Below are 17226 nucleotides of genomic sequence, written 5' to 3' on the forward strand. Positions count from 1 at the left end.
GCACCATAGCCAAAAGAGTATCGCTGACTTTTCTAATGCACGTGCCTAGGATAGGCAATTTTAGGGAAGCAAATGTTCAGTGCGATCTATTTACATAAAGCTTTGTTTGACACATGTTTCACTTACCACCATTTTATACACTATGAAGGAAAATGCTACTTACCTGTATGCATCTGTTCTTGGCATGTAGAGCTGCAGAGTCTCACACTGAGCATTAGATCGCCACCTGGTGTTGGGCTCGGATGATTGCATGTTGTTGTCGTCTTGGAAGAAGTCTTTGTAGTCACAAGATAGGTGACTCCTCCTTTGGACGATAGTGCGCATGGGCATCGACTCCATCCTTAGATTGTTTTTTTCCGCCACTGGGTTCGAATGCAACTTTTCTACTCCGGTTCGAAACCTACTTTCTAAGTAGTTCGACAAGTCAAAAAAGTTACTTAAACTCTTATAAACAACTTTCGACATCAAGAACCATCGACTCGAGTTCATCAGGTCGATTCTAGTCGTCGACGCGGGCCGTTGGGCCTATCCACGCCGTGAGGTCTACAGCTCATGGAAAGGACGCCGTTCAAGAAATGCCCCAGTGTGGAGCAAAACTTCCGCACAGTGACCATCACAAGGTCTGTAACCTGTGCTTATCACCTGAACACGATGAGTCCAGCAGTCCAGCCTGCGCTTCCTTGCGATCCAAGAAAACCATTTGAGATCGAAGGGCCCCTCGACACATCATGCAGAGATCAGCTCCAGAACCAGAGGACATCTTCGACGAGGGTCCAGATGTTCCCGAAGAAGATTCAGAAGATCTCCAAATCGTATCTGGGACAGATGACTCCGATGACTATACCTTCGGATCGTCGAGTGAGTACAACTGCCCTTGCCCCAACCCCAACACCAAAATCGAAGGCAAAGGTCAATACTCCGCCTCCAGGGCCCAGTCGAGACCGAAAAACTACTTCAGAAGCTCTGCCTTCGAGCCCAGCTCCGAAGAAAATACAAAAGCCTTCCGGTAGCTCGGGACCTAGCAAACCGCATGTGCAGATACCATGATTGCATGTTGTTGTCGTCTTGGAAGAAATCTTTGTAGTCATGAGTAGGTGACTCCTCCCTTAGACGATAGTGCGTATGGGCATCGACTCCATCCTTAGATTGTTTTTCACCATGATAGGAAATGATGGAGTTAGTAGAAAGAAAAAAGGATGTCCATGCATGTATAACTAAGTAAGATAGAAGTGGAACAGATACAGGTCCCGGGGAGGCTGGTGGGCGTGTGAGACTCTGCAGCTCTACATGCCAAGAACAGATGCATACTGGTAAGTAGCATTTTCCGTTCGAGGCATATGAGCTGCAGATCTCACACTGAGCATCGATTATACAACAGTGTCTCCCTTAGCGGTGGTCACCTGTATCTGTTGCAGTAGTTTGAAAAAGAGCTTTGAGGACAGCTTGGCCTACTGCAGCTTGCTGCTTGGCTTGCACATCAACACAATAGTGTTTAGTGAAGGTATGTGTTATAGACCATGTTGCTGCCTTGCAGGTGTCTTCTAGGGGAATTTTCCCTAAGAAAGCCACAGAGCCTCCTAGTTTGCGTGTGGAGTGCCCTCTAGGAGGAATTGTTAATGTACGTTTTGCTTTTTTATAGCATATTTGTATGCATTTTACAATCCACCTTGCTATCCTAGCTTTAGCGATGGGGTTGCCTTTATGTGGTGGCGAGAAAGCTAAAACAATTGTTTTGTTTTGCAAAAGGATTTAGTCCTGTCAATGTAATAGAGAAGGGCTCTTTTAACGTCTAGGGTGTGTAGAGCTCTTTCTGCTACTGAGTCAGGGTTTTGAAAAAACATTGGCAACTCTACTGATTGGTTTAGATGAAATGGAGTAATTATTTTAGGAAGGAATTTGAGATTTGTTCTACGGCGTAATTGTAAAAATGGTTCTTCTATAGTGAAAGCTTGAATCTCACTCACTCTCCTAAGAGAGGTAATAGCAATAAGGAAAGCTGTTTTCCATGTGAGGAATTGCAGTTCACATTTGTGTAAAGGTTCAAAAGGGGGTCCCATAAGCCTTGTAAGAACAATGTTTAGGTTCCACACTGGTGAGGGTGGTAACCTAGGAGGAATGATTGCTTTTAATCCTTCCATAAATGCTTTAATTGCAGGTACTCTAAATAATGACAGATGTTGTCTATTTTGTAGGTACGCAGCAATGGCTGCAAGGCATAGCAGTATAGATGAGTATGCTAGGTTACATCTTTGTAAGTGTAGAAGGTAGCAGATGATATTCTGGATAGAGGCATCCAGGGGATCAATTTCATTATTGGTGCTGTAAATGGCAAATCTTTTCCATTTTGCTGCATAACAAGGTCTAGCAGTCGGTCTTCTGGCTTCTTTAATGATATTCATACAGTCTGGTGGCAGGTTAAGGTAACCAAACTCTAAGACTTCAGGAGCCAGGTCGCCAGATTCAGTTGACTTGGATCTGGATGTCTGATGTCCCCATGGTTCTGAGTTAGTATGGATGGTGTCAGACACAGTCTTTGGTGTGGAACTAGAGAGAGTTCTAGCAGCGTGGTGAACCACGGTTGGCGTGCCCATGTGGGAGCTACTAAGATCATATTGAGAGACTGTTGTCTTAGCTTGCGCACTACTAGCGGTATGAGTGGCAGAATAGCGTACACAAATCTGCCTGACCAGTTCATCCATATCGCATTGCCCTTGAACAGCAGGTGTGGAAACCTGGCGGCGAAGGTTGGGCATTTTGTGTTTTCGTGTGTGGCGAACAGATCTATGTCTGGGTGACCCCACTTGTGAAAGAATGGTAGAAGAACTTGCGGATGTAGTTCCCATTCATGAACCTGTTGTGTCTGCCGACTTAACAGATCTGCAATCTGATTGTGAACCCCTGGAAGGTGTTCTGCTAGCAGACATATGTTTTGTGGAATGGCCCATCTCCAAATGTTCTGTGCTAGCTGGGAGAGTTTCAGAGAATGTGTGCCTCCTTGTTTTTGAATGTAGTACATGGCTGTCATGTTGTCCGTTCGGATCAAGACAGCTTTGTTCAGTACATGTACCTGAAAGGACTTTAGTGCTGGGAATATTTCTAGCAGCTCCAGGTGATTGATGTGGAGCACTTTTTGTTGAGTGGCCCATCTTCCCTGAGTTGTATGATGTAAGAGGTGGGCTCCCCATCCTCTCAAGGATGCGTCTGTTGTAAGTACTATCTGTGGAACCGGGTCGAGGAACTGCCGCCCTCTGGACAAGTTCTTGGTGTTCCACCACTGCAGAGAGCGATGCGTGCGGCTGTCCACCAACAACAGGTCTGTAAGTTGTCCTTGAGCTTGGTTCCACTGATGTGCTAGACATTCCTGCAATGGGCGCATTTGCAGTCTTGCATATGGTGCAATAAAAATGCAAGATGCCATCATGCCTATTAGTTGCATGAACACTCTGGCTGGTAGAGAGTGTTGGTCTTGAAACCTTGTGATTAAGGCTTGAATGCTCTGTATCCTGGCTGGACTGGGATAGGCTAGAGCTGTAGACGTGTCTATTGTAGCCCCTAGGTATTGATGTACATGAGAGGGCCGGAGATGCGACTTGGTGTAGTTGATTGTAAACCCCAAGTTGTGCAATGTTTGAATTGCCTGAGATGTGTGTTGGACACACAGGTTGAATGACTTGGCTTTTATGAGCCATTCGTCGAGGTATGGGAAGACATGTGTTGCCTCCTGAGATGTGCTGCTACTACAGCTAGGCACTTTGTAAACACTCTTGGTGCCGTTGTGACCCCGAAAAGAAGGACTTTGAACTGAAAGTGTTATCCTTCTAGTACAAACCTTAGATACTTCCTGTGAGAAGGATGTATAGGAATGTGGAAGTAGGCGTCCTTGAGATCTAGTGTAGTAAGGAAATCGCCTTGTTGCAACAATGAGAGCACTTGTTGTAAAGTGATCATATGATGATGATCTGAATGTATATACCGATTGAGGGGAAAGGTGTCTAGAATTGGTCTTAGTGTCCCGTCCTTCTTGGGTATTAGGAAGCACAGCGAGTAAACCCCTGTTCCTTGATGTTGTAATGGGACTATTTCTATTGCGTCCTTTTGAAGCAATTATAGAACCTCTTGTTTGAGCAGCATAAGATGTTCTGTAGACATTGGACGCTGTCTGGGTTGTATATGTGGAGGGGTAGCTGTAAGTTCTAGGCAGTAGCCATACTGGATAATCTGCCTTACCCACTTGTCTGTGGTGATGGAATTCCAGACAGGTAGGAACTGTGTTAGTCTCCCCCCTACAGGGGTGGAATGCTGTTGGGGGAGCAGAAGGAAGTCACTGTTTTGTGGTGGGAGAGGTTCGATTGTTGTTATTGCCTCGACCTCTACCCTTGTTGTTATTGCCTCTGTAGCCTCCTCTAAAATATCCCCTATTGGAGGATGTTTGTGTATTGCTTTTAAAAGAAGCTGATTTGTCTGTTCCAACTTGTTTGGAGCCTCCTCTAAAGAAGGAGAGACAAAAGGAGCCTCTTGTTTGGGGTGACTGCAAAGCTCCCATTGATTTGGCAGTATCAGTGTCCTTTTTCATTTTTTCAAGTGCTGTGTCTACAGCTGGGCCAAAAAGCTGCTGTTGGTTAAATCGCTGATTAAATATGGTGGTTTGCACCTCTTGTTTAAATCCAGAGATGCTTAGCCATTCATGGCGTCTAAGGAGGACACTAGTGTTTATTACTCTAAAAGCAGTGTCTGCTGCGTCAAGTGCGCACTTGATAGAAGCATTAGAAATTAACTTTCCTTCTAGGATAATGTCATTAGCCTGTGCCTTATATTGGTAAGGTAGATGCTGTAAGAGTGTTTCTAGCTGATTATAATCAGCCCTGTTGTATCTTGCGAGAAGGGTTTGTGTATTAGCTATGCGCCATGTGTTACTTGCTTGGGCAGCTATTCTTTTACCTGAAGTGTCTATCATCTTTGACTCTTTATCAGGAGGTGGCGCTTCACCTGATGTTTTTGAGTTTGCTCTTTTCCGTGCGTTTGAAACAACAAGGGAATCTAAAGGCAGTTGTCCCTTAATGTAGGTAGGATCTCCAGGAGCAGGCATATATTTCTTTTCTATCCTGGGGTTTATGATCCTAGCACGTACAGGATCTTTAAACACTTCTGGTGCATGCTTAATAACCCCTTTGATCATAGGTAATATCTGAACTGACTTTTGGGATTGCTCAAAAATGTCTAGTAGGAAATCTCCCTCTGCTTCATCGGAGTGCATTGTGACCACATGATGGATGGTAGCTCTATTGATTAAGTGTCCAAACCCAATATTATCTTCTGGAGGTGATGGTTTGGATGGATATGTGTATGGATCAGGGATGTCCGTTACGTCTGTTGCGACATCTGGTGGGATTGGATACTCCCAGTCAGGTGGATCTGTTGGGTATATAAAAGGGTCATTTGGGTCATCTCCTCCCCCATAATGTCCCCATCATCAGTGTTATGAGGAGGTGTATGTTGTGGTGAAAAATGAGTAGGAGAATTTTGAGGAGGTGAAGGAAGAGGAGGTGGAATAGAGGGAGGTATAGGATAGGCGATGTTGCACAGTCCTTTTGGAGGTGCTGTATCTAACTTCCTCTTCCTGTCAGTAGAGACATGTCCTGTTTTTGGTTCAATATATAGCTTTTTCTGTGTAGGATCAGGGTGAAAAAGCCCTTCTTCAGGAACTGCTTTCGGTGCCGATTTTCTCGGTTCCGAGCATGGTTGTCTCTTTTCTTTGTCCTTAGCCTTAGGAGTTGTAACAGAGTCCTTTGGCGTCGGTTTTGGCTCCGTAGACCTTGGTTTTGAAGCCGAAGCTGGTTTTGTGGACTTGGAAGCGTCGAAAACCGGCTTTACAGTTTTTGGAGCCGGTCTGTTTCTCAAAATCGACGGTTTCGGAGCTGTTTTCGGAACCGGGACTTCTTTCGGTTTCGGTTGCCGAGGGAGGTGGTGGCATCGGCACATGGGGTTTGGTTGGTCCCGAGCTACTGGAAGGCTTTTGTATTTTCTTTGGAGCCGGGCCAGAAGGCGGGGCTTCTGAAGTAGTTTTTCGGTCTTGACTGGGCCCTGGAGGCAGAGTGTTGACCTTTGCCTTCGATGTTGGGTTTGGGGTTGGGGCAGGGGCAGTAGTACTCACGCGTTGACCCGAAGGTATGGAGTCATCTAAGTCATCTGTCCCAGATACGATTTGGAGATCTTCGGAATCTTCTTCGGGAACATCTGGACCCTCTTAGAAGTTGTCCTCTGGTTCCAGAGCTGATGTCTGCATGATGTGTCGACCGGTCCTTCGATCTTGAATGGTTTTCTTGGATCGAAAGGAAGCACAGGCTGGACAGCTGGACTCGTCGTGTTCAGGTGATAAGCACAGGTTACAGACCTTGTGATGGTCACCGTGCGGAAATTTTGCTCCATACTGGGGCATTTCTTGAACGCCATCCTTTTCATAAGCTGTAGGCCTAACGGCGTGGATAGCCCCAACGGCCCACGTCGACAAAGGGAATCGAGCTGATGAATTCGAGTCGATGGTTCTTGATGTCGAAAGTTGTTTAGAAGAGTTTAAATAACTTTTTTGACTTGTCGAACTACTTAGAAAGTAGGGTTCAAATCGGAGTAGGAAAGTTGCATCTGAACCCAGTGGCGGAAAAAAACAATCTAAGGATGGAGTCGATGCCCATGCGCATTATCGTTCAAAGGAGGAGTCACCTATCTCGTGACTACAAAGACTTCTTCCAAGATGACAACAACATGCAATCATCCGAGCCCAACACCAGGTGGCGAGCTAATGCTCAGTGTGAGATCTGCAGCTCATATGCCTCGAGCATTAGGTTTCCAAGAAGTTGTGAGCGCTGGACAATAGAGGAGGGAAAAGTTACTATCAATGGCATTCTCCTACTTCTAGTCCTTTCTCTGTCTTTATAACACTCAACCAAGCAGCCCAGCATATTCCGACCCCAACCCTATATGATGGAAAGCAGAATATAGGAATTGGCTGGGATGGTTGGTGATGTACTCCATAACTTCAGGATGTAGATGCAAGGATATGTTGCTTGTGCTGCAGTCCATTTAAGGATTTCAGTGACATTCCTTTTGATAACCGTCTTCCATTTCTGCCTGCATTGCAGGCAATTCCAAACCAGCTTTGAAGTATGAGGAGCAGGTACTAAGAGTATCCTGAATAACCATAAAGCCATTTACTGTTTTTCAACATAGGTCCTCTTGTCCCCGTCATCATTTCCAATGTATCTCCTTGTACCTCTCTCCCAACGTTTCTGCCTCTATCTTCATCACCCTATTTTCTGTCTCCACCCCCGTTCTTGAATCTTATTCCACCACCATCCCCTTGTCCCTCCGTGTATGTATTCTCCACCATCTAGTTCTCCATCCCTTTTCTCAGCCTCTTCCGCATTTATCTGTTTTTCTCTATCATTTCTTCTGCCTCCCTCTTTCAATTTAGGTCAAGCCTTCCTACAGATTTTCTCTCGATTACATTTTTGTTTACCTCTCTCATTTTTCCCTGCTTTTCAACCTTCAGCTCTCCATGACTTGTTAACCCGACACCAACCCTATCTTTGTGTCTATTCCTATTTCCAATCATTCCAGTTGCTGTTCCTTTCTCAGTCTCCCTGTTGTCACTCAATCTTTACCATGGTCCAGGCTCCTTGCCTCTCCTGTAACCATTCCCACTGCACTTCACCTACCAAGCTTATTGATGCCGATCTCCTGCAGGTCCTCCCAGGTCAGGTCAGTGACGATGCCTATGGAGTCGTAGCCATTCTCCACCAGCTTCTTGTGGTACTGAGGCAGGCCCAAGACACGCAGCCACTCCATGAGATCCGCCTAATTAAAACAAAGTGTCAGAAGTGAGTTGCTGTGAGTACTGTACGTCACACACTGGTGAGAAGAGCTTCATTTTCGCATAGACGGCCAATAAAAATGGGCTTGATTTTATACCGTGTGAGACTGATTCCAGATCCAGAAACATAAGAACAATTCCCCCTCCAGTTTACGAAAAAAGCCTCTTTGGATAGGGGTTAGATCTGCATCAAAGACCGGCACCAGAACATACGAATAAACGTATGATAGGATGAGGACAGTTACCAACAGGAGGATAGAACTGGGGTATAGATGTCTGGAATAAGATAACTATGAACATAGGTCTTTTGGCCTAAAAGAGAAAGGAAAGCGTTACTTACCTGTAACAATCGGTTTGCAGCTTGTAGTGCTTTAGTTTCACATGCTGTGCACACTCCTGCCGTATAGTAATGGACTTGCTCATAACGTACTGTGCAGGGGTAGGGATGCGTGTAAAGTTGTCAACACATACCATGGCTTGCTCGTACCTAGGAAGGTGGGAGGCGGGCATATGCATCTACAGCACTACAAGCGGCAAACCGGCTGGTACAGGTAACATTTTCCATTTGCAGCACAGGTGGCTATAAATCACGCATAGACTGAAGAGCGGTTCCACCAACAAGGCCGGAGCCACAGAGGAGCCCACTGGGGCCCGGTCAGTCTATATTTATACATGCCTTCCCACCCCCAAATCACAGGCCTCAGTACTGTTGTTAAATGTTACGCACTTAAATACAATATTCTGATGCAAGCTTCCCTGTTTTTCTGGGTAGTGACTCAGACTTGTGTGAACTAGTTAGGCAAGATTGGGGTCTTTCCTATCACTTCTGAAACAAAAACAACGTGTTTCTGAAAGAGAGGCAGAGGTGAATGATGCAGACTGGGGCTGTGTTGAAAGCTGGGACTCAGAAGGGAGCAGTCAGATTTCCCTGGAATGTGTGCATCCCCTTCAGGACCAGCACATTCTGAATATGCAGGTGTGACTGAGCTGTACACGTGCAGTCTGTCCTTCGTCACCCTTCGAGTGGTACTATCCGTGGAGCACATCCCGGTGCCCACTGGACACTGTCACAACTTGCTCCCACGACCGAATCTGTACTCAAATTCCCACGACACCCTGCCTCAGCTGGCAGAGTCAGGCCTGGCACATCCGCTGGAGAGCGGAGCCAGCAAAGGAAAGGCTATGTTAAATCCAACTACATATTCACGGAGTGCCCCAGCTCAGACACAAATAGTACTTTATGTCGTGAGGCACATTGCCCTCATCTATTAAAATAAAGTAGTGCAATGAACCGAGTACCAATAATTTACTTGCACATTATTTTAAACATTTCTTGCAGCCAGGAATTGCACAGTGCAACTGCCCCAAGCCCATAATATACATATGTGCTTAAGTACTGCATTGTGACATTTATTTTGGGCTACGACGTGTCAGGTGTTACTATCTCCTATCATTCATTCAGTTTTATCTATTTATTTACATGAATTGTGCTAGATAAATGTTTATGAAGTTCACAAACTGAGGTTTTGACTAGAAGGACGAGTTACTTACCTTCGGTAACGATGTATCTGGTAGAGACACAGTCTAGCCGCAGATATGAAGGTTAGTGCCTCGAGGCGAGAGGTATTTGTGAACATATGCATGACAAATGCTGGAAGATAAGTAGATGGAGGCAATGGGAGGAAGAAGAACAGGAACAAAAATCAGGAGAAATGGAGACAAAAAGGTGAAGGGATAAGACAGCAGAACCAAGAATGACAAAACAAGCGAATAAAAACAGAGAACGATGAGAGAAGAGAGTTGAATGAAATAGTAGAGTTAAAGGATGGACGAGGTAAGAGGTTAAGATGTTACAGAAAGGTAAACCAGAAGTGAGGATAGAGTGAGAGCTGTACCAGGAGAGACTGAAGGATAATATTAGAAATAGGAGGAAGGAGAAAGAGTAATAAAAGAAAACAGAATAAGGGTAAGCTATATGCAAAAGAAGGAGGTAGAAGTTAGAGAATGAGAAATGCATAACTAATCAAGGAGGACTGGGGAGGCCAAAAAGAAGAAATTAGAAGAACAAAACAAGGGAACCAGAATCTTAGAGAAGTGAGAGTTCCAGGGTCATGTTCAAGGGAACAGAACTGCTAATTTTGGTGGATTGGGGGGTGTACAGTCATTCCCTTGGTGTTGGAAGCAACATGGGCTCCAGTTTCTCTGCAAGTCATATATGGCGGAGCCTTTGGGGGCAGGGCGACTTGCGTGACATAGGCTCTACTAATTAATCTGTGAAAATTGTGCCGCTGGCACGCAGTAACCACACATTTTCGCCATCTAAGAGTGCAAATCACTTGCACATAAAGCCAGGCACTGCATCTGGTGTCCATGCGGCCGATGCTAGGAAGGAAAGATAATGTGTGCTATTTGCAGGGTCTATTTACACTTTCTAAAGGCTTATTAGTGTAATTAACCAGTATATCTTCAGTCATAATGGTTCCATTTATCATGGAAAGTCCAACTTAATATTTTCTCATGTTATTTGCACAGTCCAGCACAATTTGAGCAGTTGCTAACTCATGAGTGGATGACTCATTGTACTGAGCACACATTACAGGCACAGGCCAAGATCTGCAGGTCCCAAGTTTATTTTCAGGAAAGCTGACTAAGTCTTCCATCTTCCGAGGTCTGGATGGTATGAAGTACGATGTTAAAATAACTTATTATAATCATATTGTGAAAGGGAGGCGCTGCATGCAATATGGGGTCATGAACAAATCTGACCTTAGCAACAATTTTATTTTGAGTCATCTACCAAAACCATATTTGTACTTTTCTTGAAGCTCCCAATGTTTGATGGGCTAAGATGCAGTCATGTGCAATGAGACTGCCTTAAACCAGCATAGTAGCAACTTTAATGACAGAATGCACAGGGTCCATCAGCACCCAACTCCCCTTGTCCACCTCCACCGAACGGCCAGAACACAGCAACACTAAGTCACTGAGTTCCTTGTGGTTTTACACTACTTGGGTAAGAACCGTCCAGTGGAGTGAAGGAATCAAGGAGACTTGGATTTTTAAAAGCACTGTATTTGCTGAATTCTCTGCTATCCTAGCCCTGTGGGCAGATTTAAGGATTCAAGTTGATGGACTGCTTTAGGCCATCGCCTTTATTTGGTCTTTTTTGGTGTCCCAGTGCCTTTGTTCTGAATTAATGCTCCTCTCAGGAATACTACATAACAGAAATCCCACTTATGGCGAGGAATGGGTTAGACTTCTGACCCGATCAAGTGAGAGCTGGGGATCACTGCAGACTGCATAAAAACTGTTCTAATTCAGAACAGGGTTCTAAAGCTTCATTGCCAAAAGCTAAAATTCAAGGGAGTGGACATTCACATTTGTATTCTTTGAGAAAGTGAGGAAAACAGCCCACAAAATGTTACAAGACCCAGCAATGGCTAACAAAATCAGGTAAAAGCTCAACATTAAGGCCAGCAGGAGAACCAGAACTTTAGGGTTTACGTTTTCAGTGAGAGATCCAACTTGAGAGACCGCACAAGCACTCTCTTGTAGCGAGAGTGCCACTTAAAGGGGAAATAGATCTGCAAATCAAAACAATAACAAACAAATTATGCATGTGACGAATAACAATTGAAATAAACTCCTGCACTGCGTGCATGCTGGAGCCTGAGCAGGTTCTTCACTGCCCGTACAGTCAAGCCTCCTTTTCTTACTAAACACAGGCGAGTGGAGAAGGAGCTAAGCTGCAGCTGAGAGGAGGGAGGCAGCTGGACAAGTGGCATACCCAAAAGGCACTGAAAAAGAGGGCAAAGGGTGCTGGGCAGACACCAGCAAAAAAATATTCCTTATTATAAAACAGACTGAGCAAAAAGCGGTGCGGCAGGGAGATAGCGTAGACATCTGGGTAGACATGAGCAGGGAAAACAGCATTTAAAATACAATTAAACCAAAACTAGCAAAATGGACGATAACAAGGTTTGCCAATGGGTGTTCCCCAGTGTATGAAGACAAGCATTCAGCAAAAAATACAAAAGGACAAATGTAATTGAAGACTAATAAAACTATTTCCTGTTTGAAAATTTCCATGGTGGAATAAATCATATGACATGAATTCTAAAGTTATTACATCAAATGGAAACAACATCTGGAGCCAAAGGAATTGCACAGAGAATCTTTTCATTCCGCGTGGTAGGATACTCACCGGGGTGTAGTTTGGAAGCCACTCAGCAACGCTGATGCGACTGATCTCCGTTGAGATCTTCTTGCGATGTCCTGGCTTTGTCACCCCAACTGCGGTCAGATCCTGCAACAGAAGAGAGCATCTCAGACAGGAGGTGATGGGGAGGAGGGCGGCAACAACAAAGGGCAGGGGCTGTGGAAGTGGAGGAAGGCAATGCCATCACATGCTGATCAAGTGGAAAGGACACCAGTGAGACAAAAAGGAGCATGGAACATAATACCAAGTACAAAATACAGTGGTCGCTTCAAAGATGCAATCAGATATGTGGAGGATGAGGCTAGTCAAGGAGAAGGCACATCAGTGAGAAGGCAAACCAGGCAGAGACGAGTGGGGAGACGGGAAACTAGGGATCATAGATGTATGAAAAACACCAATCAATGAGGCAGGCCAGTGATCAAAAAGGCTAGATTTAGGGCATTATACTTTATAATGAAAGAGGATTTTGATAAGGCTCCCTGGCATAAATCTTCAGTGCTCTCTCTTTTTTAAATAAAATAAAAAAAAATGTAAGAGTTTTATGTAGCACAAACTAGACCAGAGTAATAGGGCATCAGAGCGCTTTACATGAGCACCAGTTTCATTACATTCATGTTTTGATAGGCACCGAGAGATTAAGTGATTTGCCCAGAATCACAGGATGTTGAGCGTCATTGCCGAGACTCACACCTGGTTCCCTAGCTTCGAGGTTGACCACTCTAGCTGTAAGGCTCCACCCCAAATATCCTCTCCTTATTCTGTCTCCTTACAAAACAATGTCCACTTCCTGCTCTCAACATAGTTCATGCACATGCTGGTGCAGTGAGCTGCGGTACACGGTCACTATGTAGCACCCCGAAGGAGCTTTCCTTGGGACTGTCCCCATTACCTCAGAGATCATGCTCAACTGATCCAAGACCCTTCATCTCAGAGATCAGATGACCTTCCAATGATATGTGATCAATTACGACAGGAGGTGACTTTCTACAGACTCCCATGCCCTTATCTCACTCACTCTCAGGTTGAGATGAGCTTACAGTGATTGCCAGAAGAGACCGTAAAAACCAAGAATAATTTGTCTCCAGCAACAGCATTTTCTCTAGATTTATAAGATATAAATTATTTCCCAGCTTCCACGAAGAACCTGAAAACATCACAAGATAAAAAAATCTTAAAGTCCGTGCTCTCCACAATGACAAATTTGACTGTCTCTTTCAATAATCAGCAGTGCTAAATGGAAACACGAGAAATGCTGAGTATTAAGGAGGCCATTTTAGTTTTCCAGTAATACCAGGAACCTCGCCACCTGATATATGGGAAAGTCAGGTGGCGAGTAAGTGGGGTAACTTATGAACCTAGAGAGGATACTCTGGGTTGATAAGGACAATGTTACTTGTGCTGTAAGCATCAGTACGTCGAGGTAACAACTTCAGTCCCGTGATTAGGTTTCTTAGAATTGTATTGCGAGAAAAAGTATACATAGTGTATAAAATTCTGTGTATTTTAGAATTAGGTTCCACTGACCCTTTTCTATTGGGGTCTTTCTTCAGTTGAAATAGCAATGTTTTTGTTTGCTGTGTTGCTTGCTATATTTGCGATAAACAAGTGTTAAACTGGCTACCTTCCCAACGTGTCGTTTACCTTTAGCACATGGTGCATTGGTAGCAGAAAAATACCTCTGCAAGCAAAACACCGGAGGGCTCTGGACCGGACTCTGCACAACCGCAGGAACTAGAGATAAGGGGGAAGTTTCTCCAAGGGGACGTGGGTGGAACACAGCCCAGCACTGGACCGACAGAATTGGCTAAAATTGTGAGCACAAATGACCCCAAGTTAAGTTAAAGTCTAACTAGCCTTACCATACATTTGTTCGCATCCTTGCTTTGCCCAGAGCCTATATTGTTTTATGGCTGTATATGTGTCGTTAAAAGGGTGCACACAATTGTCATACAGGTATGAGATGAAAGAGAAAATAAGTTGCTAGGGCAGGAAGGACTGAGAGGAGTCTAGTCTGTAGATTCACAGGCGTTGCACACTTCTGCCCTCTAGCGTTGGGTTTACACACTGCAAGTTATTTTTAGTTATAAGGTAATCTGTGACTCCTCCTTAGTTGGCAATGCACATGGGTACCAAGGACTAGCACTATTTGTCCACATCAGACATTTACTGAGAGCAAGAGATGGAAAATCCACACAAAGGGGAAAGGAGGAGGAAGGGAAAGACGTAAAAACGTCACAAAGGAGGAAAGCAAGAACTTGCACGAGTAAGATAAATGGGCAGGGAGTGCCTGGTAGTTGATTGACGATGCATGAGGTGGATTCAAACTATGCAGCCTTGGTAAAGGGTGCGTGAACATTCAATAGCACCGGCCACAGGCTTCTGAGCAGAACTTTCGGCAGCTGCACATGGCTCTGCTAGACTACAAAGTAGCACCTAGTCAGTGGATAGTGCATATCTCTGAATCAAAGTCCTCAAGACTGTTTGGCCAAATCTAGACTGTTGTCGGGCAAGAATATCCACACAGTAATGTTTATTGCAGGTGTGTGGGGTTGACCATACAGCTACTTTACAGATGTCAGCTATGGGAATATTCTCTAAGAAAGCCATGGTTGTCTTCCAAGCAGTGTGTGGCATGGGGTGGGGGTGGAGGGTGGGTCATGAGAATTCAGATGGCTTACAGGTACCATTTTTGGATACCTTTAACGATCCATCCAGCAATGCCAGCTTTTCATCCTGCATGCCCTTTACGAAGTTTAGCAAAAGTGCCAAAGATGTTGAGCTTTACAAAAATGATTTTGTTCCATCAAGTAGTACATTAGAGGCCTTTTAACATCTACAGTAAGAAGACCCCTCTCTCTTCTACCGAGTCTGAGTGAGAGAGAAAAATTGTAGTTCAATTATATGAAGTGGAAAGGAGACCACCTTATTCCAGAATTTGGGGTTCAGTCTAAAGACAACAGAGACTGCCATAAGCAGAAATTTGGGGTCCGTTCTATGCACAAACCAATCCTCATGAACGTGGAATAAATAGTCTTGCAAGCTAAGAGCCTGTAGCTCACTCAGTATGATAGCTATGAGGAAAGCTATTTTTCAGGAAAGGAATTGCAGAAGCCAGAAACGCACTGGCTCAAATGGGGCCTTGTCAGCATTATATTGAGGTTCCAGAGTGGGGCAGGTGAAACTTTGTCCGGATTAATCCTTTTAAGGCCTTCCATCAATCACTAGATTGGAACAGATAGGAAAGTCCTCTGTTCTGCATGTGTGCAGCAATAGCCGCAAGGTGTAGGCGCACGGAAGTATATGCTAACCCCGAGTTGGGGAGGTGAAGCAGATAACAGACAATGTCTTGGACAGCTGATTTAAGGGGGTCCAAGAAGTGGATAAATCTTTTCCAATTCACTGCATAGTATGCACTAGAAGTAGGTCTACAATCTTCATAAAGCCCCTGTTGCTGGTGTGATCAGAGAACTTGAATTGTCATGCTTTGGAAATACAACCCTCAGCCTAAGAGAGATGAGTCTGTGCTGATGGTCACTTGTGGAATGGGGTCGATTAAGGGCCTGCCCTGCAACAGTTTGTTGCTGTCCCACCACTGCTAAGAGCGATGAGTGCTCGCCCTTACCAACACTAAATTATGGAGATAACCCTTTGTTTGTGACCACTATACTGAGTGCCACCCCTACAACAGGCATGTGCTGTCTGGTGTGGGGTAACTGGCGATGCAGGAAGCCATCATGCCTAAGAGAAGCATGACTGTTCTGACTGGAAGACGACTATTTGGCTAAAAGAGAGAAAGCATCTGCTGAAAATCTAACCCTTGTTGGGTGGAAGCCTTGTTGCGAGCTGCATTGAGATGGACCCTAGGACGGGTGAAATGTTGTAGGTGCTGAAGATGGGAAATAGTGGAGTATAAGCTGTGGAGCAGAGAGAAGGCAGCCTGATTGCATGATAGACATTGCTTTGTGCCCGTACATCAGGCAATTGTCTAAGTAAGGGAACACATGTATCCCTTTCTTCCTGAGATGTGCAGCTATGACTGCTCCAGACAATACCCTTTTTGAATGATGTCTAGAAACCATCGGTCTGAGGTGAATTGTTCCAGACGTGAAAGAAACCCATGAAGTCTCCCCCCCAGACATGTGGTGTGTGATTGGGGGTGGGGGGGAGGGGTGAGTGGTGAGTGAGTGCTTTGAGATGGAGGCTCCCTAGGTGGAAATGCCTGCCCTTGGTGGAGTTATTACCCCAGTATGCTCCTCGAGTACAGACCCTGCAACGTTTCTGTTGGTCAGACTTCTGCAGCCATTAATATGACTGGGGTTGTTCAGGGGCGTGGTCCTTGTGGGGCACATATATTGCTGCTTCAGAAAGGAGCCCCCAGTGGATGAAGTTGGAAGGGCCCTCCTATACTCTTGGCTATCTCTGTATCTTTTTTTTTTTACATTTTGTTAAGCATTTGGTCTACTTAGGGATCACAGAGGTATTATAAATCAAATGGTAGATTAATGAGGTGCTGTTGTACCTCTGGCTTACAGCCAGTGACACAGAGCCATAAATGGTGGTGTAAGATGATTGAGGTGTTAACCTCTTGCTGCTGCATCAGCAGCATCCAATGTGCATTGTATTGTGGCACTAGAGAGGAGTTTACCCTCCAATACGATTGCTTCCCCTCTTCCTAAATTAATCTGGGAGATGTTGTAACAAACACCCATCTACTCTCACTGGGGCCTATCGTACTGTGAGAGAAAGTCCGGAGAATTAGCAATCCGTTATGCTGTGGAAACCCCCACCACAATACTTTTGCCTGCAGCATCTATTCTCCTGCTCTCTTTATCTGGTGGAAAGCATCCCGTTTCATCTGGGGGAGGGGGGGGGGGGAGGCCTTGGTTGGGACTGGCTCACGGTCTGGATCCCCTGGAGGGCTTACATCACAATCCTCCCATGGGTCATCTGTGGGATGAGGATAAAATGGGGCCTCAAAGTTGGAGGACAGGTTGTACCCACTGGGGCTACCGATGTCCAAGAAGGAATGTGGTGGGGAATGTGATGGGATGCCGGTGAGGGAAGCAGATGGAGTGGAGGACGAAGGAGACTTATGTGAGGAGTGGAGCTTGTAGTTGTGTCCTTGAACCAGCTGGATTGC

The 17226-nt window shown here is 45.1% G+C and overlaps 1 protein-coding gene across 2 annotated transcripts in view; it reads right to left on the reverse strand.

Moving 5' to 3' along the window:
• CASKIN2 (CASK interacting protein 2) overlaps nt 1–17226 on the reverse strand; it is a 277560-nt gene that overhangs the window by 54542 nt on the left and 205792 nt on the right. For both annotated transcript variants that reach the window (XM_078654526.1, XM_078654527.1), the window contains 2 exons: nt 12072–12173; nt 7713–7851 (listed from right to left, as the gene is read on the reverse strand). In XM_078654526.1, the coding sequence (XP_078510652.1) occupies nt 7713–7851; nt 12072–12173 (241 nt within the window). The remainder of the gene's footprint in view (nt 1–7712; nt 7852–12071; nt 12174–17226) is intronic.

This window comes from Lissotriton helveticus, chromosome 7 (assembly GCF_964261635.1).
Source record: "Lissotriton helveticus chromosome 7, aLisHel1.1, whole genome shotgun sequence".
Classification (NCBI taxonomy): domain Eukaryota; kingdom Metazoa; phylum Chordata; class Amphibia; order Caudata; family Salamandridae; genus Lissotriton; species Lissotriton helveticus.